General features: G+C 34.3%; 1 protein-coding gene across 1 annotated transcript; it reads right to left on the bottom strand.

Annotated features, from left to right (window-relative positions):
* Positions 1 to 140: 140 nt before the first annotated feature.
* Positions 141 to 22,122, bottom strand: LOC113093817 (mitochondrial glutamate carrier 1-like). Its single transcript, XM_026259378.1, has 11 exons — positions 21,936 to 22,122; positions 8,571 to 8,700; positions 8,352 to 8,477; positions 8,200 to 8,255; positions 8,023 to 8,113; positions 7,053 to 7,110; positions 4,782 to 4,842; positions 3,268 to 3,406; positions 3,022 to 3,176; positions 1,483 to 1,558; positions 141 to 1,378 (listed from the first exon to the last, which is right to left on the bottom strand). Exons 2-11 carry the CDS (start codon positions 8,588 to 8,590, stop codon positions 1,225 to 1,227), a joined length of 936 nt encoding a protein of 311 aa, XP_026115163.1. The 5' UTR covers positions 8,591 to 8,700; positions 21,936 to 22,122; the 3' UTR covers positions 141 to 1,224.
* Positions 22,123 to 23,276: the final 1,154 nt, after the last annotated feature.

The raw sequence follows: 23,276 nt of genomic DNA, 5'->3' as shown, positions 1-23,276 counted from the left end.
TCATATTTTGAATCAACTTTTGTTTATATATATATATATATATATATATATATATATATATATATATATATATATATATATATATATCAATTAATTTTGGCATTTCGATTATGTGCTTTTTTAATTTTTTTATTAATTCCACTAATTCCAAACATGTCTCATTTTCATTTAGTAAAAGTTTTCTGTTTTCTATTATTTCAGCTTCACTTTATAACAATATGTTTTATAATAGTTGTAATTAATAACAACGCTGGTAAGAACTGCTTGTATGTTCAGCATGACTGCACACTTTGTATGATGTGTCCCGTCCTAACTGAAGAAAAACAACTTGCCATCCCCAAAATGTATTAAACTTCAAACCATCTACAATCGTGTTTTAATGAGGTTTAAGACCATATCTAATGCTAATGCTAAGTAGTGAAACAGCAGCAATTGGAGTCGAATCGGCCAAAAAGAAAAATCATTTGCATTAATTTTCTTTGTCCTCTGGCCATGGAAAATGAATCTCATAATCTATAATGATTATCTCCTAAAGTCTGGGAACTTTCCAGAAGTTTTAATGGCCTGGTTGGAGGCATTTACATTTTGATTCAGTCAATTTGAGAGATGCTTTCAAGTCTAATATTCACAGATATGTCTCTCTCAGCTTTTCTGAGAAATTAAATTGAATTAACCTCCAGAGGCGACTTGTCATTTTGAAACACACGCCGAATAAAGCCTTGATAGGGCACAGAGATATGCTTCTCTCAGCTCACACTTTTCCTCAAGGTCATTCAGATTTGGTCGTCAGAAAGACGGAAGCAGCTAATATAAAGGTCAAACTAATCAACATGACATGTCCTCCTGTTCCAGAAAGAGCTTCATGTTTGTTTGATATTTCAGTACATAATTAACAAGAGCTCTACCATTCAAAGTGTTGATTTTACGCTTTAAATATCAGTGATCGGACGATGGCTCAACGATTAAACGCTCGTAAAAGAACATGATTTAGTCTCGGCGTGAGACAAAAAACTAAAAAACAGGCAGCTTGGCAAACATAATCTCACGTTACGCTCATTACTAAAAGCACCACATTCAGATCAAAACACACGGCGCTTTGAACAAAAACGGCACAACAACAAACGATTAAAATCAGTCAGACTGGCCCCACGTTACGCTTTGATCTTTCGGGATAATGTGCGGGGGCGGGGAACCGACTGGTGCAATGCATGATGGGATGGGTGGCTAGTTGTTTCGTTTGGGCAGGTAGCTCAAGATGAGTTCGCCCACGCCGAGGAAGTAAACCACCTGAGCGATGCCGAAGAGCGGCGCGATGACGAGAGCTCGACAGTACGCCCCCTTCAGGAAAGCGGCGGGACCTTCGTTGCGAAGAATCTTCCTGTGATCAGATGGAAAATGGAAATTTAGACGTTTAGTTCCCAAATCAATGGTATGAGTTAAATAAGGTTTATTAGCCTCAGTGGCTAATAAACAGCGGATCACCTGATGCAGTCGGTCACCCCGCTGTAAGTGTCCTCTTGACTCCCTCGTGTCAGCGACTGTAGCCTGGTCTTTATCACTGAAACACACACACACACACACACACGCGTGGTTCAACGGTCAGCTATGAAACCTCTCAGATGTTGCTTTTTGCATTGCACAAGAGTTTTTGCTCACTGCTTCACTGCATACTGCCTACTTAGCATCCGACAGATGAAACGTTACTGGTTTGGAACATTCGAGGGAAGCAGCAACTCACAACAAGTGAGACTCGACAGGCAATGCATTTTTTGAACAAAGTTTGCATTGTGTAACACATGTACGTACAACATTTAATATTCAATTTAGACAAAAATAATCAATGTTTCATACATTTAAAAAAATATATCATATTTAGTATTTTAAAAATATAAATAATATATACCGAATTGTTTTATATTTAGTTATAAATAAAACAAACACTGAAGAATGATAGTTTTTAATATACAATCATAAAAAGGACAATACTAATTTTAATAAATATTATTCAGCATTTAAAAAAAAGTTAAAAAAAAGAGAGAGAGAGAGAAAATGTAATATTCAGCATTTTTAAAACCATTCAAGAAAAACATTGAAAACTCTTTAATATTCAATAATAAAAATTTACAAATCTAATAAACAAAATATTCAATATTTAATACATAGTATTTTTTAAAGACAAAAGCAATATAAAACACATGCAATATTTAATATTCAGTATTTTAAAAAACTTAAAATAAATATGCAATAATTCATATTTATTATTTTGAATTTTTTAAAAAAAAAATGCAATATTTAATATTAAACAATTCAAAAATAGAAAAGAAAAACATTGAAAAGACTTTATTATTCAATAATAAAAATAAACAAAACGAATACAAAAAGCGGTAAAGTATTTTTTAAAACAGATAAAACTAAAATAAAAATATATAATATTTTTTGTATTTCACTAACTAAAAATAAAATAATTGTGTATATATATATATATATATATATATATATATATATATATATATATATATATATAAAACATAATAATATATAATAGAAAACAATAATATAAATATATTTAGTAATAAAAATATACAAAACAAATATAAAACGCTCAATATTTAAAATTTGGTATTTTTATAATGAAAACAAATCTATACATTATTGAATACAATGAACGCATAATATTTAGTGTTAAAAAAACATAAAAAGTATTCAATACTTGATCAGTTTTTTTTTTTATTAAATTTTTTTTTTGAAAATGTTTAATTAGATTATATTTACATTCATTATTACTTTAATTAGATTAGAACTATTTTTATTCACATTTTAAGGATTGACTAAAAATGTGTTTGTCATTTCTCTTGGCCCAGCTCAGTTACTGAGCTCAAGGCAAAAATATGCCAAAAAAAATTTTTGGGTACAGCATCTGCATGACTCAGAAGTATTGAAATGCTTCATTCGTAGGTGGCTCACTGGGTTTTGGAACAGAGCATCAGAAAAGCAGCAATGGTTTATGATTAAGACGCTCACCATCTACAGGGTTGACGGCGACGGCCGCTGTGCTGCCCGCAATGCAGCCCGATAAGAAGGAGACGTAGAAGGGAGCGGGACCCTCGACTCCTCTCTTCCCCAGATCATTCAGATTAGCAAACAGAGGGAAGTAAATGATAGAAAACGGGACATCCCTGAAGGGAGGGAAACACAGAGCCGATATAGTCTGAGAGTCTGTGATCTGACGACTGATGTTGTGATATGTTTGTATGTTTGTTCCCCAACCTGAGCAGCGTGGCTCCCAGGCCCTTGTAAAGACCCGCGATGCCCTTTTCCTTTAGTAATTGTCTGGTGAGTTGCATAGCTGTTTGGGACTTCACCTCCACGGGGGTCACAGCCTGAGGCATGAGCTTCCTCTGGGCCGCTGCGCGCACACACACACATTACAGTATCCTGCTTAGATGTTATCAAAGAATTTCATATTCATTGTCATTATACAATCGTATGAGGTTTACTTGAATAACCCAGTCTTTTAACCCTCCTCCTAGCTCAGTTAGGCAAACATAAACCAGACTTTTGTTTTATAAAACCCTAAAGTTATAGAAGTTAAAAATGTGATATGAGCCTAATGGAAAATACTTGAGTAGTGTATACTGTAGCAGATTTTAACTTGTGAAAAAAGCTCCGGTAGTAACCAAAAAGTTTAAATGTTCCTTATGTAGAATTACAATGTTGTAAAGATTTTTGTATTTCAATTTTTTTGCTTGTACTTTATTCAGTACAACTAACAATAACTTATTATTCAGTATACAAATAACTGAAATAACTGATTCAATATTTTAAATAAGAGTACATTTTATATTTTTAAATAAAATCTTATATATAAATATATATATATATATATAAGAATCAGAACTGCTGAAAATGACCTTAAATATTCAGTATTAAAAAATAAAAAATGTAATAAAAAATTCTATATTCAACATCCAGTATGTAAAAATAGGGGGACATTTTTTTTTGTCATATTTTACAAAATATATATGAATATATGAATAAATGAATAAATAAATGAATAGTCAGTATTTAAAAAAAAAACAGAACTATATATAAAATATGCAATATTTAATGTTTAAAAAATGCATGAAGAACTTTTTTATTACACATATATAATAAACAATATTACGTTTTCTTTAAAATAATATTTAATACTGCTTACTATGACTTAATATTCAGTACTTTAAAAAATTAAAAATAATATCGAAAAATATTCAGTATTTAAAAAAATATATGTATTTTAAAGAAAAATCATATTTTTTAAAACTTTATATAATATCAATACATTGTATAAATAATATCTAGCTGTACTGAATAACATGAAGTGAAGTGAAGTGACATGTGGTCAAGTATGGTGACTCATACTTGGTATTTGTTCTCTGCATTTAACCCATCCAAATGCGCACACGCACACACACACACACACACACACACCCAAAGCACTGGGCAGCCATCTCACCTCGGTCGTGGTATTGAGGGTGGAAGTGAGCGCTGGTTATTCACTCACTTCACTGAAACGTTCACTAACATATGCATTCACTAAAGTATTAATTAAGCAGAACACAAATAAATAGCCAATGTTCTGCCCAATGTGTAAAAATGTCAAAATGATGTCAAATCTGACACTAATGTCCAAAAATGTGACCACAAGGTGGCAGTGCTTCGTCTCTCTTCTCTGTCCTATGTCTTGATTTCTCACTTCACCTCCCTTCACTCCTTCCTCTTTTTTAGGTCTAAATTCTTACCAATTCTTCCGGCATCTTGCAGCTGAATCTTCAGCATCTCCATTGGTGTTGTAATGATGACCTGCAACATAACACAATCGAGGTTAGAGGAAACCTCAGAACCAATGAAAGCAAGAACAAGCGCATTTAAAGGGCCACACACATATTTAAATCGAACACGAGGAGAAAGAAGTCACAGTTTGACACCTAAAGCTGATTTCAAATGCTTAAACTTGTATTAAATTCAATATTTTTGTAATTCCACACTGATGTTAATGCCTCTTCTTTAACTTGCCATAAATAAGCCTATTGAAGCCTCGTATGAAAGCCTGCAGTTTTATGCTATTACTATCTCAAAAAGGAACAACCACATACAAAAACATATAATTAGCATATCCTCCTACACGCTAAGGTTCAAACATATATCTGCAAGCATTTTTACTGCAATAATGTGGAAGATTATAAGATGAACAGTGGTTCATATTTTTGTAAATTTAGATTAGGATAAACATGAAGGAACATCAGCAGCACAAGCGAGACGGGGAACGTGTTTATGTGCACTAGCACCACTGTCACTGGAGACCCAATTACACGTTTAATCAAATCTGAAGGGGTTTGTGGGTGGACAGGAAGTCCTTGGCACTGGCTGATGGGATTACTGGAGTGATATCGCTGGTTGGAAACATCATGTCAATCTTCATCCAGAGACTGCAGTAATCCCATCATTTAATCCCACATGCTGGAAAGCTGTTTATTGAGAGGAAGCTGATCACCTCTTGAGGAGTCACATGACTGGATCACTTCGATGCGTATAAGTCAATTAGTTAAGGCAGTCAAGAAAGCTGTCAGTAGTGAAACGCAACACAATGTTTAACGCATTTAGCTGGTGTGCTCTTCCAACCACTTTATTTTCTCAGTCTGTCTGAAATAAAATGGTTTTATTTATAAATATAATGTGCTATTAATTTTATGATCAATAATTAATATATATCCACACAACTTCTCCGTGCTACACAATGTTTCCTCAATTAAATGTTAAAATATTTTGGAAGTTAAAATATAATCTATTATTTGTGTACTTTTCATCTTATTTATCTTTTATACAAATATTTTTATACAAGTCATCTAGAGACGTCAGGAGACACTTTATTTTTCTAGTGCATTCAACATATGTAAGTATTAATAAGTAAGAATAAGTTAGAAAATGCTGGATTACATCAGAGTATGTTCAGCTGCTGAACTGAATACCTCTCAAATAGACAACAGAGTATTTAAGGATGCAGAACTGTGTGTCCCAAGGACTGGTGTTCCTCAAGGAACGGTTGTAGCTCCGCTTTTATTTACTTTTATTTACTTCAGATTTCCAGTATAACTCCAAAAACTGTCATCTCCAGAAATGTTCTGAGGACTCAGCAGTTGTTGGCTGCATAAAGGATCTTGATGAGAGTGAATATAGGGAGCTTTTAAAGAGTTTTGTGGACTGGTGTGAAACAAATTGTTAGCCATGCTGCTGAGTGGTTTGTGACTGTAGCTCTGTGTAGTTTCGGCACCAACAACTAATTTCATTTTTTGCTTTGGCAATTACCTGGAATATGTTTAAAACGAAGTACTAAAATTACGAAAACTCAAATAATATAAATGAACGCTAAATATAAATATATAAATAAAACTAATAACGATATGAGCGCATAACAAGATTAAATTAAATAAAATATAATTAAAATGAAATCTGAAGATATAAAAAAGAAAAGCTTATTCAAAATATGAATAAATAAAACCACTCCAACAAGCATGTACATTTTTATGCACATTTTAGACATTTTATTCATATCTTTGGCTTTTCATCTACCATTTTTTAATGCAACATCCCAAAATATCCTTGCAAATATGTGAATGGAAAACCCGTCTCACTGATTTGAGGAACCTGTGGCCATTTCTGCAGATGCTTTCAGTATAAAAGTGTTACTTTAGTCTCACATTGTGGAAAAATACACACATTTAGGAACCGAACATCATGAAAAGCACAGAGCTGGTTGTGAATGAGCAGCTGCTTCAGGTGACGTGCTCAACAAAGGCTGTTAGAGGCAGATGAGCTGACGCGTGTCTGATGGGAATGTGTAATGGGAGCGTGTTTGTACCCTTAATCCATCTGTGTTTTGTCTGGTAGTCCATTACAAACACAATGATCTGACTGCTGCTGAATCGTCTGTGTGCAGACTTGAAGAAAATAATAGTGGAACATCTATTAACAGAGGCTTATTAATGTGTGTGTGTGTGTGTGTGTGTGTGTACCTGACATGTTCCCGCCCCGCAGCCGGCCAGCATCTCTCGCAGTAGAGTGAGTTTCTGCCTGAGGGAACAAGAGATGAAGCCGCTCTCATTATCAGCACACACACACCGAGGGTCGTTAATAATTCACACTCTGACTCGCCGGTCAATAATTCACCGGTGCCGTTTTCGGTCTCCATGGAGATGCCGCCGAGCAAGGCATTGTGGGTATATTCTGTGTGCTTCCACACTTATTTAATATTAATGCGGGTCAGACGTAATACTGTGTGCTGAATTGATTGAGATGTTTGATAGTGTCGGTATGTCAGTACTGTGGCTGTATCAGATGGAAATACGTTGGTGTTTTGATGTGTACCCTGGCATTGGTGAAATACCACATTGATACCATAGAGAAGAGAAAAATAGTGAGCTGTGTTTATGTATGTAAAAAAATTATATATATATATATATATATATATATATATATATATATATACTAATCAATATAATTATAAACTATAATATAAAGTACTACAAAATTAACTTATAACAAAATATATTTCAATTTATTAATGTTCATTTTTATTTGAAATATATACATAAAACATATAAAAAATATAATATTTTTTTATTATATATATTTTTTTACATACATAAACAGCTCACTATTTTTCTCTTCTCTATAATTTTTTTCTTATATATTATTATCTTATATACTATTATATACAGTATATATACAGTATATATATATATATATATATATATATATATATATATATATATATATATATATATATATATATATAAATGTAAATACTAGATGAAAACCTTAAAATTAAAAATGTTTGTTGACATGTTAAAGGCTGGGAATGAACCCAAGCAGTGTGTCATGTGTTTTGTGTGTGTGAATGGGCACAGTCAGCTCAAAGAGCTAGTCATCATGTTTATATTGATATGTGCGTTTACTGTGTGTGTGTGTGTGTTTATGTCTCACCCGTCCTTAGAGAGGTGAAATCTGAAGAAATCATTTGCCGCCAGCTTGATGGCTTTTTCAGGAGTGACGAGAGTCAGGTTCACCGCCGCACCTGAGAGAGAGAGACAAACACACAATCTCAATGCCATCATTCCCAAACGAGCTCTCTGTTGAACAGAGCTGACCACATGAACGTACCTCTGTACATGCCGAAGTATCCTTCTGAGCGGATGGTCTTAATAAGGCAGTCTGACCTGCAGGGCACAGGACGTGTACACATCAAGCACAAGTCAATCTAATCAACTGAATCACTCTTCTATATGATTCGATGCGTCTGTTTGAGCGCTCACATGCTGGTATAGAGGCGCGATCCATTCTGCTGGTTCTGAAGGCGGGTTTTGGCCAGATCGATGGGAAACACGCAGGTAACGCCGATCAGTCCCGCCACACCGCCGTTTATTAGCTTGGCAGGCAAACTGGAGCGAAGCATGAGAGGAGACGGCACATTAGTTGAAGTATCATTGGGTTTAAGGTCAAAAGAGTAGTGTTACTTGACGTTTCAGACTCACCTGATCTGTTTGTCAGCCATTTATCTGGCTCCCTGAACTTCTTCAGTGTTTAAGGCGTCAAGAGTACACGTCTTTGCAGAGTGTTTTTGTATTTGGGATTTCTGTCGATTCACCGTCCCCTGGCAGATCTCTGAAAGACACACACACACACACAGAGATATGAGTGTGTTTCTGATACAGGTGTGTTTGACTCCAGATATTCGCGCTTTTCTTTCTTTCCCCATCTGTTCCTCTCACCTCATCTCTCTCTCTATGTATTATTCTTATCACATTTTACCGGTTTCACAGGAACTTTAAAATATTTCATCCGCTGGGAATTAACGTCATTTTTGTCATTTTAGAGAAACTTAGAAGAATTAAGAAGACAAACGTGTATTTTTTAAGCTCATACTGTCCACAATGAGACCAGAAAAAATTAATTAAGAGAGAAAATAGAGTCAGTTTTGTTTTTATGTTGACTATTATACAATAATGAAAAAATTAACAATCTAAACACTGAAATAAATATAATAATTATTATTGTTATTAATATAATTCTTACAAAATATGAATTATTGAGGTAAATTAAAATAAATATTATAATATAAATAGTATAATAATATATAATATTAATTTGAATACATATAAATATTAGATGAAAAAAAAAAATCTGAAACAAAAATTACAAATGCTTTAACAGCTTACTTACCAATGTAATACTAACAATAATAATAATAATGAATACTAATAATAGGAATTAATAATATTAATATAAATACCAGATGAATAATACCAGATGAATTAAGAAAAAAAAATTAGAAAGCTTTGAAAACTACAACTATCTCAAATAAAAAATCTATTACAGAAAAGAAAGCCTAGCATTTAAATGAAAACTGAAAATATAAAAATAAAATATTCAAAATATTATTATAAATATATTGACTCAAAATATGCTAACATTATTAACACCACCATGGCTCTGACATAGTATACTTTTTAAACAAAACAGATATTTTTGATCTCTATATTAACAGTGTTAATGCATAATTATTATAATTAATAATATCAATTAAACAACTTCAAAGAGACCACTTAAGACTTGGTTGCTTCTATTGTCCTCATTTGTAAGTCGATTTGGATGAAAGTGTCTGCTAAATGAATAAATGTAATAATATAAAACATAAATATTATATTACACGAGAAACCCTAAAATAACAATTACAAATGCTTTGACAGCTTACAGAGATAAGTGTAAGTTATATATAGAGAATGATATGCAAATGTATATTAAAGTGATCAATAATGGCATTGTGTACTGTATATTTTGTTGAAACTGGACCTGATGGAAACCACTTTTAAAATCTCTTCGGTGGTTGCATTCACTTTCAGTTATAATCAAACTATTGCGGTCACCGAAATGTTGTTTAAATGTTAGAGGAGAAACATGTGGAAAATAATGTGTTTTAAAACTGCATAAAAATTGCATTACACCAAATACACACAATAATGTTTAAAAATAAACATAAACACATAAATGTTCTCTTTTTTTGACCCTTTAAACGTATAGCCAACCCAAAGCAGTCCTCCATGTTCACAGCTGAGAGTTTGATGGTCATGAAATCTTCATGGAGCTGTTTGTGTGTGTGTGTGTGTGTGTGTGTGTGTTTCTGCTAATCATATGTGGAATTTGAGCGACCTGAAGAAGTCAGTCTTTCTCCCTCGTTCCTCCCCTCCATTCAGCCAATCAGCACGTCTCTCTCCCTCTGGCCCCTCCCTCTCTTCCTCCTGCTCTCCACTGACGCGTTTCCTGATTTCTGCTGACTGGACTGGACACTTCTACCTTCAATTCTGCATTTTCACTGTCTGGTTTCCTCTTTTTCTTCACACTCGTGAAGCCTCGTGATAGCCTATAGCTTATAAGATCAGAAATAACCAACACAAAGCAGTCTGGAGCAGCCCGAGACCTTTTGTTTTTCCCTCCTAATCTCAGCATCTTTCTCTTTATTTGGTGAGAATATCAGGTCTGTTTTGACTGGCACAGTGTTCCTACTGTCAGTGAACGGCACTATAACACTGATATGTAACTAGTAAGGTCAAGCAACAATGATAAAAGAAGAAATCTTACAAAAACGTTTCTTTTGGATTGGACAAAAACCCACTTCTGCGGAGATCTCCTGCTTCTCAGATGATTCTCCTGAGAAGAAGAGCCCATGATCTCACACGTGTCTCCTGTAGAGTTTCGGAAGAGATCCCAGTGTCTCGAATTGTGCTCACATTTGCCAAAGTCTCAATCAAAAGTCAAAGATCTCAATATGAACTCAGACATTTCTCATCAAATTCACTGAGCAAGTGATCTGAGCAGTTATAATTTCTAATTCTTTGGTAAGTAAAACTACAACTGAAGCTAAAACTTTAAATAATTAAATTTGAAATTTGAATATAAGATTTTAAAAAAACTTTTACAAAATGTGGCAACTGACTGAAATAAGTATGAGGTGAATAAGCTAGAAATAATAAAAACCTAATAAAAATGTAAATTACTAAATTACTAAAACTTAAGCTAAGATTAAAAATTAAGCTAATTCAATAAATTAAATATACTATAATACTATAACTGAAAAAAATAAAAATAATAATAAACTATTTTTTTTAAGAAACTTTAAAATGTTAAGCTTTAAAGATGTAAAATGTTGCCTTAGGAAACTAACTGAAATAAAGACATTTAAGCTTAAGTATCAAAATTACTAACTAAAAATAATAATCTGGAATGAAATAAACTTAAATAATAAATAATAAAAATCAACTAATGAAATTAAAAAGTATGCAACAAAATTACTAAAATGTAAGGTAAAATTAAAATGAAAATGTATTTTAGGGGCTCATTCAAAATACTAATAAATAATAAAATACTATCTTTAAAAGTTAGTAACTGAAATGAAATACAATATAAATATTAAACTTTATAGATTTAAAATGTTGACTTGACAACTAACTGAAATATGTTTAAGCTGAAGTACTAAAATTACTCAAACTAAAAATAATAACTTAAAGCTAAACAAAACATGACAAAATAAATGTAAATATAAAAAACCTTCAAAATATGAATTAATGCTATATTAGTTTTAGCTTTGTGCCTGTCATCGACTGTCATTAATGTTTTAAGACAACATGAGAAACATCTGAGAGAAAAAAAATAATAATTCAAGTAAAGTCTCCCGAGCAAAGAAAGAGCAAAATCTGAGCGATGAAAGTTTCAGTTTCAGTCCAGAGAGGAACAGAGCGCAGAATGATGTTTTTGTGTCAGCAGTGGTTTGGTCTTGTGACAAACGAACAAGACTGAGGAGTGAAGACCGATGCCTGACTGTCTTAAATCAGAATAAACAGCAGAACTGACCGAAACTGACCAACCAAACAACAGTTATCAGACTGTAAGAACAGCTTTCACACTTTAAAGACGTCTAATGCACCGGAGGATGAGCGTGTCAATGAGCACCCAGCATGCTCCAGAAAATAAGCATGTTCAAGCACTCTGACCCCTTTAAACCCCAGAGATCATCTGAGAGAACAGCATGATATCAGCTATATCCACAACAACTCCAGCCTCCCAATGCCTCTCTGATCTTCGGCAGTATCACAACACGAGGAAGATAGTTTCCGGGAAAACAGACTGAAAATGGCTTTGAAAACTTGTGTGAATGAGAGCTAGAGATTTGATATCAGGCCTGTGGTGGGTGTGTGTGTGTGTGTGTTATTCACTGTAACATAATGAACGTACACCTTTAATATGTTCATACACACGCCTGTCAATAGTAGACATGCATCACTTATTTTGTATTACATATGCAACTGTTCAAAGGTTTTTTAAGATATTAATACTTTTATTCAGTTAGAATGCATTACATGGATCAAACGTGACAGTAAAAAACAGAGATTACAAGAGATTGCTATTTCAAATAATTTATTTTGAAGCTTCTAAAACTCAAAGGATCTAGAAATAAATTCAGAAAAATATTAAGCCGAACATCTGTTTTCAACTTTAAGAAGAATAGGAAATGCTTCTTGAGCACCAGATCAGAATATTAGAATGATTTCTGAATGTTTTATAATTGAAAGAAAACAGAAATTAAAATAAAATATGATTGAGATACAAATGTTAAATAAAAAAAAACTGAACTGACTGATGTAAATAAGAATAGAACTAAGATTACTGGAATAAAATGAAATAAAATGAAATAGAAATAATACAAAATAATAAAATGCTAAATACAAAATTACTGAAACTTAAGATAAAATTACAATAAAAATAGGAAACAGTTGAAAATAAAAGCTAATTCAATATATTAATAAGTAATATAACATAATAATTGAATTGAGCCTGAAATAAAATAAAATATAAATATCAAATAAAGAAAAACTTTAGAAAATGTGAAATGTTACAACTAACTGAAACAAACAATAAGCGTAAGTACTAAAAAGAACAGAACTAAAAATATCAATAAAACAATAAAATGACAAAAGCATGTGACAAAATTACTAAAACTTAAGGTAAAATTAAAATTAAATCTGAAAATATAAAAATAAATGCTCATCCAAAATATTAATAAATATTATGTTATTGTAAATATTTTCATCACAGGAATAAATAACATTTTTAAAGTTATTTTAGTTAATTTAAATTGTTATAATATTTCACTGTTTTAAAGGTGCAGTGCATAATATTTACGAAGATCTGTTGATAAAAATGCAAAATAATATATATAACTATGTTTACATAATGAGCCGTTATGTTTTTATTAACTTAGAGTGAGACATTTATATCTACATACACCGCGGGTCCCTTTACAGTGGAAGTTGCCACCATGTTTCTACAGTAGCCCTTAAAGGACAAACAGAGGGTGTTTCATGACTATGTTGTTCTTGCGAATAAAACACTGACACAATGATGAACAAGTAACAATAACATTTACAATAACATATCGATTTATTGAATAATTAAGTAAATATAATTCATGTATTGACCTTTGTAAATAAACCTCATTGCTGTTATCTCCGCTGTCTCAGATTATGACATTTTATGGGCCACCGTAGCTTCCCTAAAGGGAGGGGAACCTTGGTTGCAATTCACAACCTCACCGCTAGATGCTGCTAAAATTTACACACTGCACCTTTAACTGTATTTTTGATCAAATAAATGCAGCCTTGGTGAGAAGAAGAGACTTCTTTAAAGGGGTGGTTGATTGCAATTTCACTTTCTTAACGTTAGTTAGTGTGTAATGTTGCTGTTTGAGCATAAACAATATCTGCAAAGTTGCAGCACTGAAAGTTCAATGCAGACGGAGATGCGGTCTTTTAAAACTCTGGCAGTTTAATGCCTACAATACCGTCTCGTAGAGACTACAGTGACTTACTGCCGGGGTTCGTGACATCACAAACCCAGATAAACCCCGCCCCTGGGAGCATGCGCCAAGGGGGCGGGGCCATGTTGCTCTGCTTTAGAGAACAGGAAGAGAAAACTGGAGGTTCATGTAAAATCTATTCATATATGAATCACGATTCTGTCTTCTAATGGATTCACAAGTTTAAAAATCAATATTCTAAAGCAGCGGTTCTTCATACTGCTCATGTTCTGCATCTCTCTCTCTTTCTCATTCAGATCACCAGATCAGCTCAAACAATGAACTGTTCCAATTATAGACTTATTTTCACATAGCTTTGAGAAGCATTAAACATGGACGTGCATGCAGTTGGCGTACTGTATTAAAGCTTTAATCAGGATAAAACCGTATATTAAAAGCTGACAGAAGCAGTCTGTTGTGTCTGCATGTCTGCATTCATCTCTTTTCACTTAATTCTGGAGTAATCTGGAAATCAAAGGCGCGTAAAGAACAATATTCAATAGGCTAAGGAAAAATGTCAGGAATTCTGAAAGAGTGGGGCTCAAAAAAGGAAAAACTTCAAATACAAACAACAGAAAAAAAAACATGATCCCCAGCTATCAGGTCATTTTAATAAAGCTGATGATTGGGCGGAAGTTGTTGGAACAGCAAGTGAACCAGGCACATGAAGCAGATAAAAACTGTCATCGTCCACAAAGATTTTAAGTTAGTTTGATTATTTACTGAATTTATATTGTTTTTGTGTTTGAACAAACTATATTCATTTAAGGGCTGGGAGACAACCCAGTAGAAATACATCAATATGTTTAGATGTGCACTAGCAGTTTAGCCAATCACAACACACTGAGCCAGCTGACCAATCTGAGCCCAGCATGCATTTCAGAGGGAGGGCATCAGAAAAGCAGGAAATGATCAGCATGTTTATGGGAGATGTTAAAGTGTTTTTTAAAACGAAGCATTAACTCATGTTAGACTGGCCCCTAAACACAATCAAACAAAACACTCCCAACACCAAAAAATCCCCAAAAAACTAAACTAAACCACGGTATTGCCATAGGACCGTGTCATTTCCTGTAAGTGAAAACACAAACACAGAGGTCAACTATAAAATACACGCAACGTATTGCGTTTCTGCCTAATAGAGAGATGCAGAGAATCAATGAGGATGCAGGAGTGTAAAGAGAGAGAGAGTAATGAGAGACAGCTGGGTGGGAGGAGAGAGAAGACGGAGGGAGGGAGGGGAAGATAGAGGAAGAGGAGGAGGAGAGGAAAGTAGGTGAAGCCGACCTGAGATCACAAGCAGCTGCTGAAGCCAAGAACTTCACAATCAGTCTTTCTGGACACGCCACTGCTTCTCTCTGGAAAACCTGCTGGAAAAGGTTTCTACTCCCACATTTATAATCATCAGCTGCTCTGCCAATAAAGCTGGTAGATCATCTCGGTTAAGATGGTTAGAGCTCGCAGAGCAACAACTATCAGCATAAAATGGATAGTCAGCCCTCATGTCGTCAGTAGGAGTTTAAAAGAACATTTCTTGTCCGTAGAATTAAAATGACACTGATTTATAATATCAAGCTCCAAACAAATTGAAAAAGTACACACACACACACACAAAAACATTATTTGATTTTTAAAATATATACCCTACTGTTCAAATGTTTCATGTTGGTCAGGTTTTTAAAAGAAGTCTCCTGCTATTTGATAAAAATAAAACTTTTACATACATTTTCAGCATCATTTCTCCAGTTTTCAGTGTCACATGATTCTTCAGAAATCTAGCTAATATACTGAAACATTTCTTGTTGCTGTTGAGTTGTACAGACTAATATTTCTGTGGAAATGATGATACATGACCAGCAGAATGCATCCTTGCTGGATAATAATGAATTATTGGGGGAGTCGTGTCCTAGTGTTTAGAGAGTTTGACTCCTAACCCTAGGGTTGTGGGTTTGAGTCTCGGGCCAGTAATACCACTACTTAGGTGCCCTTGAGCAAGGCATCGAACCCCGAACTGCTCCCCGGGCGCCGCAGCATAAATGGCTGCCCACTGCTCCGGGTGTGTGTTCACAGTGTGTGTGTGTTCACTGCTCTGTGTGTGTGCACTTTGGATGGGTTAAATGCAGAGCACAAATCATTCACCATATTTGGCTGAATGTCACGTCACTTTCACTTTCCTTTAAGCTGCAGTTGAAATCTCTGTGCAGCTTTGACCAGACCGCACCGGTCGCTCATCTGACTCTGATAACAGATGTTGCTCTCCACATCTGTACGGTCCTCTCCTCTCTGCCTCTGGCCTGTTGTCATGCTTTCAGTCTGACCTCAGCAGGTTTACATTGTGCTTCAAATCCAGAATAATCCAGCTGTGCTTCCTGATTATAATCTGACAAACATACACTGTGTTTAGATGCTACTGAGAGAACAAACAAACACAGACGAATAAATATCAGCATCCTAGTGAGTAAATATTACAGTGATACTGAGATGCAGGGAGCGGACAAATATCAAAGACTATAGTCAGTTATTAGAGGGGTTTTCATGTCTATTTTTTAATGGTTGGCTTAAACTGATTTGTGAATCCTCTGGCTTTCAGAAGTTACATTGTTTAGAACTAAAACTATATTGTTTTACAATATTAATATTATTTGGGATATTACCGTTAATAATATTTTTAACAGTTTTGTTGATCCGGTTTGTTTAAATCATCCTAATATGCATATTCTGCTGCTGAAAAAGTATTTCATTTTATTTATCAATGTTGAAAACAGTTGTGCTGTTTCATAATTCTGTGGAAATCATAAATTATTTTATGTGTTTTATATATATTTTATTCCATGTATGGTTTCTGCAAAGACAACAAACTGATGAATCAAAAGATCAGTTAATTTAATCAAGTCTATAGAATTGAACAGTCGAAATTAATTAATTAATTCACTAAAATGCATCAGTTTCATAAGGAAATTTTTTTTAATACATTTATATATACACATTGATTATTGTTTTATTATATTGTGTTTTTTATTTATTATTACTATATGTACAAAATAAATTCTAATAATAAATATAATAAAATATTTACATATATTTCATATATATATATATATATATATATATATATATACACACACACACACACACACACATTTAATTACATTTTGTTTATATTATAGTTTATATATATATATATATATAAATATATATATATATATATATATATATATATAATATACGTTTATTTTATTATTTTTTATTAAATTTTAGTAAATGTACAAATAAAATATAATAATAAATATAGTAAAATATATATATATATATATATATATATATATATATATACATACATACATATATATAAATATCAGTACATAAAGAGTGCAAAATTATCTAATTATTATATAATCAGACACGTGTGCGTATACGTACATAATTTCTTCGACAATTTAACAAAATATAAAACAAATTTTATTCAATTTATATTATTTCTTATTTGATAATACAATATATGTATAATTTATACAGTTATGAAAAATTTATATAATTATGAAAAAATATATATATGTTTATATAAACTAGGGATGTCAACGATTAATCGATGATCGATTAATTGTCGATAAGAGATGCAATCGATTAAGGCTATCGATGGTCGGTTAACCGATTCAATGTTTGGCTGCGTGCGGCTCATGCGCACTCAACACGTGCGAGCGGCTGTGAGTGACGGTGACGATATATAAAAGCATCATCATTCATTCACAATGTACAAATTAAGCTTTTAATGTGATTTAAACTTTAAAGTACATTAAAATAGAAACAACATAAAAGTTCTTCAACATTAAATGCAATAGAAATGTAGTTACTAATCATTTCATCAGATAACGGTTTTATATCGTGCGCTTTGCAGGGCTGCGGGACACAGTGACAGGACAGGTAGTCTATTCATTCCTACAACTTGTTAATTCATTCCTACGAATTATTAATGTGGCAATTGTCCATGTTTCATTAATTTTGTTCCCTAAATAACCCATGATTTAAGTGAAATAAGGGAACAAATTAATAAATCGAACGAATTCTTAATTCATGAAATCTTTAATTTCCCTTCCCATTTTTACCACAGTAAGAGATGCGAAAACAGTTATTAAAAGCGAAAGATAATAAAATAAACCTGGGAAATTAGAGGGTTAGACGATGAAGATTTAGGAAAAGATACAATGCCTAAATATACTGAATTTGTGGAAATTCGTGACCAACCGGCAAACCAGAACAAAGCCGCGTAAATGCAGACTATGGGGTCCAAAAGCATGGTCGCGATCTAACATTTTCCAGTTAACCTATTATTCCTCTAATAAACAAAGCTTTTATACCACACTTGTCATAATCAGATCTTATCATTTCTAAATAAATAATTGCTGGATTCAAAACAGCGATTAATAGGCGCTGTGACCGACACATTCCTGGAGCATTCACTGCTGTCACTAAACGGTGACGCCGAGCATCGTTCACAAGTTTCTGCATGGACCTGACTAGGGCACAGGTTCTAAGCCCTGGGACAAAATGGGATGCTTTAAGGAAAATTTATAGCCTACTAAGTAATAGGCCCAACATAAAAATAACAATTTGTTTTCATGTTTTTTTGTTTTGTTTTTTTTAAATAGGCTATGCGAAATATATCCGACTTAAATAGGCTAATTAAGATTAACGGATTTAAAACAGAAGTGTGGGCGCTCCATAAGTTCACAAAAAAAAAAAAAAAAATGATGACAACGCATTCTGTTTGTTTGCTTTATTTTACAAGAGCACAAATCTTCTGTTTTTATTGTGAGTGTGCACAAATGAAAGTAAACACTTTTGCGGAAAATATATATATTTTTTTAATGTCTCAGCTGTTTCGATCGCCCCGGAGCCTGCTGCACACGTATATTCTAGCGATTCAAACTTACATCGCAGTCTGTTCATTATCAAAATAAAATGTCAACTAAACATTAAAAGGTTACACTGGTCAGTTTAAATAGACCGTAGTATACCGGTCCACTCTGCTGTTATGCCAAGGACGTTTTTGCTCATATGAAGAGGATCATCTTTTTTCCGTCTATATGCGAATGCGTGTTAAGTACAAGCCTAGTTTACATTATAAATAATAGTTTAACATTCAAATACATTGCGAATATGGAAACATTTCGATTTGTGCCGAATGAGACATGAGCAATAACCTCCAAATAAATCTAGCCAAATCCGCGCTCGCTCATCCTCGTCTGCACGCATGCACTGTCACGATCTAATGCGCTGTATGCTGGATTTTTAAAAATCTGACATTTTCTAGGACAGAATCCAGCAGGATCAAATTAATGTGAGCAACTGTGTTTTGGTGCAGCAGCGCCGATGTAGTTCACTTAATGTGCAGCGCAGTCACACGCGCTCCACATTTAGGATAATTTTATACAATAATGTCAGTTGAAAACATTGCAATTGTGCTTTAAAATACAACAACGAGCACCACAAAACCATTTAAAGATGCGCGTTCAGCGTTCTCCATGCGGGATTGGAAACTGTCAACAAAGTAAAATGACCTCAAAAGTATGGCGCGCTCTCTTCATTTTATCAAATGATCATAATCGCATCTATTCATTTTATAATCCTGCTACTAGCATTTTATTCAGACTAAAACCTCTTTAATTCAAGTGAGAAAGCGTTTTGTGTGTGTGTGTGTGGCTTTTGCACATCCTGTCATACCGCTGACTGCGTGCCTGCAATAGACGCATTTTGCAGTATTATGGTTAACGATTAATCGATTAATTGATCGTTAATTTAAACGACGATCGATCATGGAAATAATCGAAATTTGACATCCCTAATATAAACATAATAATATATATAGATTTTTTTTATGTTAGTTTTTTTTATTTATCAAGAACTATATTTTAAACAGCAGAGAGAGGGAGAGCTAGCTGAGCGTCTAGTAGCCTTCAGTCTCAGAGTTTGAGCAGTGAATCAATGTTTGCAGAAATGAGCCGACAGTGATGAGTGACTGACTCTAGAGCAAAGACAGATTTACTGAGTGTGTGGGGCAATACGATGAGAGAGATGAATATCAGCCCCTCAGAGCAAGAGAACTCGCTGTCTGCTGGTTAACTGGTTAGCTGATGTACAGTACTCTCACCAGTGTGTGTGTGTGTGTGTGTGTGTGTGTGTGCGCGCACTGTTTCACTCTCTTTCTCTCACGGTGCTCACCACTAAGCCAGTAACAGTTTAAGAAGGAGGTGTGTGAACACAGTTTAGTATTTAAATTGAATTAGGAACAATAGAAATGAGACAATAATTCAATTATTTTAAAATGTATTCCATGTTCTGAGTGAGATGCATGTGAGAATATTCATTCGGCTCTGACTGAAGAACACCTTACAAGAATCTGTTATCTGCAAGGTGTTCTGCCCTTCTTAACTATTATCTTCCACCTTTGCCCCGTCAGCAGATGTTTAACTTATACTAAAGTTCACCTGAGACCAGATTGTGTTTCAAAGACACACATCGTAAATCTGAAGATTAGTCCATATGAAACAAAGCCGATATCTCAAAGATTTCAAGCCAGATGAAGCAACCAAGAAAGGACGTACCATGGTATTACCGTGTTTTTACTGAACATGATTCAGTGGCACTACCATAGCATTCTTTGAAACACAATATAAATCCCGTGGTGAATTATCATTGTAATAATCCAATACCATGCATCATATTACATGCATGGTACTCCAGAGTAAAGAACACAATAATATCAGCATAAAAAAACATGGTATAAAATAATGTTAATACTATGGTACAATAATGCTAATACATCATGTTAGGCTACTGTAGGTCATATATGTGACCCTGGAGCTAAAAACCAGCAGCACGGTATATTTGTAGCAATAAAACAACAATATGGGTCAAAATTATAGATTTTTCTTTTATGCCAAAATAATTAGGATCTTAAATAAAGATCATGTTCCATGAAGATATTTTGTAAATTTCCTATTGTAAATATATCAAAACTTAATTTTTAAGACTTCATTTGGACAATTTTTATGGCGATTTTTACAATACTGTAACTGTACAATTATTTATTTATTTAATTTTTTTGCAACCTCAGATTCCAGATTTTCAAATAGTTGCATCTCAGCCAAATATTGACCAATTCCAACAAACACACCTCAATTGAAAACTGATCTATTCAGCTTTCAGATCATGCATAAATCTCAGTTTCAGAGAATGAATGATGACTATTTTTGTGGTCCAGGGATACATTATGGCATTCAAATCGTCTTTCAATGCCCAAAACACCACGATTCTGAGTGTAGAACATTTCTGTAAAGGCCGTTTGCTTTTAGTCCAAGGACGAAATTACATAATCACCGGAAAATAAAAGCCAAAATATACAGAAGAACGACGAAATATTTGCAGTAGATCTGAACGAGGTCGCTGATAGTGATGACATAATTCTGCTGCAGAGAATCCGGTTTAAATCCACGAGAGACTCGAGTCTGATGATCCTCCGCGGATCCGTGCACACATAGCGCCGTCTTTAACGCCTCTGCGGCTGGATTCCCCCGGTTAATAACCCCGACTAACGAAAACCGAGCGCGCGCACCGCTGTGTGATGAAGAACAGATGTTCGTGCGCGGAACGCGGCCGTTGGAATGAGCGAAGCAGTCAAAGAAACGCTTCTCGTTTTAATCCTCCCGTCCCCGTATGCCGGTTTGATCTGTCCCGTAGCATTTTCAACGCCTTTTTTTGCGTCACGCGGCGATGTTTGCCACATAACGGGAAAACGCTCCGCCGCATCACATTATGAACCGCTGTGCCGTTATCTCCGTTTCTTTTGCTGACATCATAAAGCGGTGATCGATCAAATCACAAGTAACATAATTCTATTTCAGGTTCCTTATACAAAACGAATATGGATATTAATATGATACAATCGTTCGTCAAAGAAAAAAACGCTTATAGAAAAGCGTGACTTACATACCGCTGTTTTGTCCCGTTATTCCGGATTATTATGGCTTCATGTGACGTGCCTCCTCCGGTGACAGTGTGACAATAGTTAAAGCTGCCGGTGTTACTTGCGGTTCGTGTGTTTGGAGGAAAAGGAGGGCGTAAAAGCACGACACGAAGGGAGGAGGAGAGGAGGAGAGGACGGGAGGCATTGAGTGTTTGGGTCGACGCCTGCTGGCGCGTGACGGTAACTGCGTCCTCAGGTTTCCTTTCTGAGGTAAAAAAAATAAATAGATAAAAAATACGTCCTCACGTCATCGGCGTGACGCAACGGTGACCTTGATCTAAACACACGGAAGGATACTACACCAAAAAGAGATGATGTCCTTTGGATTTAGGAAAACACCACACTTATTGTTTTTGGGGTATATATATATATATATATAAAAAAAAAAAAAAAAAAAAAGCGGAGAATGACTATCACTGATTTAATAATTTAATCATGTCGTTTGGATTTTTTTCCAGAACATGTCCTGGTCATATTGCAATAGAGGTCGGGATCGTTGCGTCACGTCGCAATGCATTGTGGGAATCGCGGTACAGAAGTAGATGTACTGTATAGTAGGCATTAGGTAACGTTGGTCATTTGGTCATTAATTTTGATTATTTTTTGGAAAATGGTTCAGTATTGCTGTATTGTGAACTGCTGTAATCGGTTTCATGATCGACAGGGCAAACGCCTCGTGAATCATATTAGTTTTCAACATTTTCCTACTTGGAAAAAAAAACACAAGGTGTCTGAAATCACCAAGAGGCGTCAGATGGCTTGGGTCGCCACTGTACGGAGGGAAACCATCACATTCGATAATATTATAATACATAGTTATGGTGAGACATGTTGTGTATGGTCTCTGATCGCTTTTTGATATTTTTGTGCTGACTGTATTTAACAAATTTGAACAACTAAATAAAAAAACTGGAACGAACTTCAAAATAGGAAGTTAAGCGTCTTGTTTTGGTGAATGGTGGGTTGTGTCCGAGGTGAATGATCTTCAATATTATACCGAATTACAGAACTACCGGATGAAAACAGTGGATTTTTGCAAGTATGATAGGTGAGTAATTACTCCTGAAGTGTAACAAACCCGCATAGACAAGCTTCATAGCTCGCAGAATCTGATAAGTGTGTGAGTATATGTGTGTGCGTCACCACTATTTCCTTAGTGAGAACGAATGTTTTCTCCACGTTTAATTTGCAGATCCATTTGTGATCTGCAGGTGAGCCTCCAGTGATTTTAAATTTTTTAATTGATCGGAGGTGTAAGCGCTCACTCCACAGACCCGGTAGGAGAAATTATTAGGGAAAATGAGGCTT

Source organism: Carassius auratus, unplaced genomic scaffold (genome assembly GCF_003368295.1).
Source record: "Carassius auratus strain Wakin unplaced genomic scaffold, ASM336829v1 scaf_tig00215161, whole genome shotgun sequence".
Classification (NCBI taxonomy): domain Eukaryota; kingdom Metazoa; phylum Chordata; class Actinopteri; order Cypriniformes; family Cyprinidae; genus Carassius; species Carassius auratus.
The sequence above is the reverse complement of the archived record's forward strand: the minus strand, read 5'-3'. Positions and strand labels throughout refer to the sequence as shown.

What these genes read in the sequence shown, in the direction of transcription:
- LOC113093817 (XM_026259378.1), bottom strand. Translation starts at nt 8,590, where the DNA reads ATGGCTGACAAACAGATCAG. An exon ending in ATGGCTGACAAACAGATCAG is followed by an intron (nt 8,478 to 8,570) that starts GTGAGTCTGAAA and finishes GCTTCGCTCCAG; the next exon opens with TTTGCCTGCCAAGCTAATAA. An exon ending in TCGCGCCTCTATACCAGCAT is followed by an intron (nt 8,256 to 8,351) that starts GTGAGCGCTCAA and finishes TGTGCCCTGCAG; the next exon opens with GTCAGACTGCCTTATTAAGA.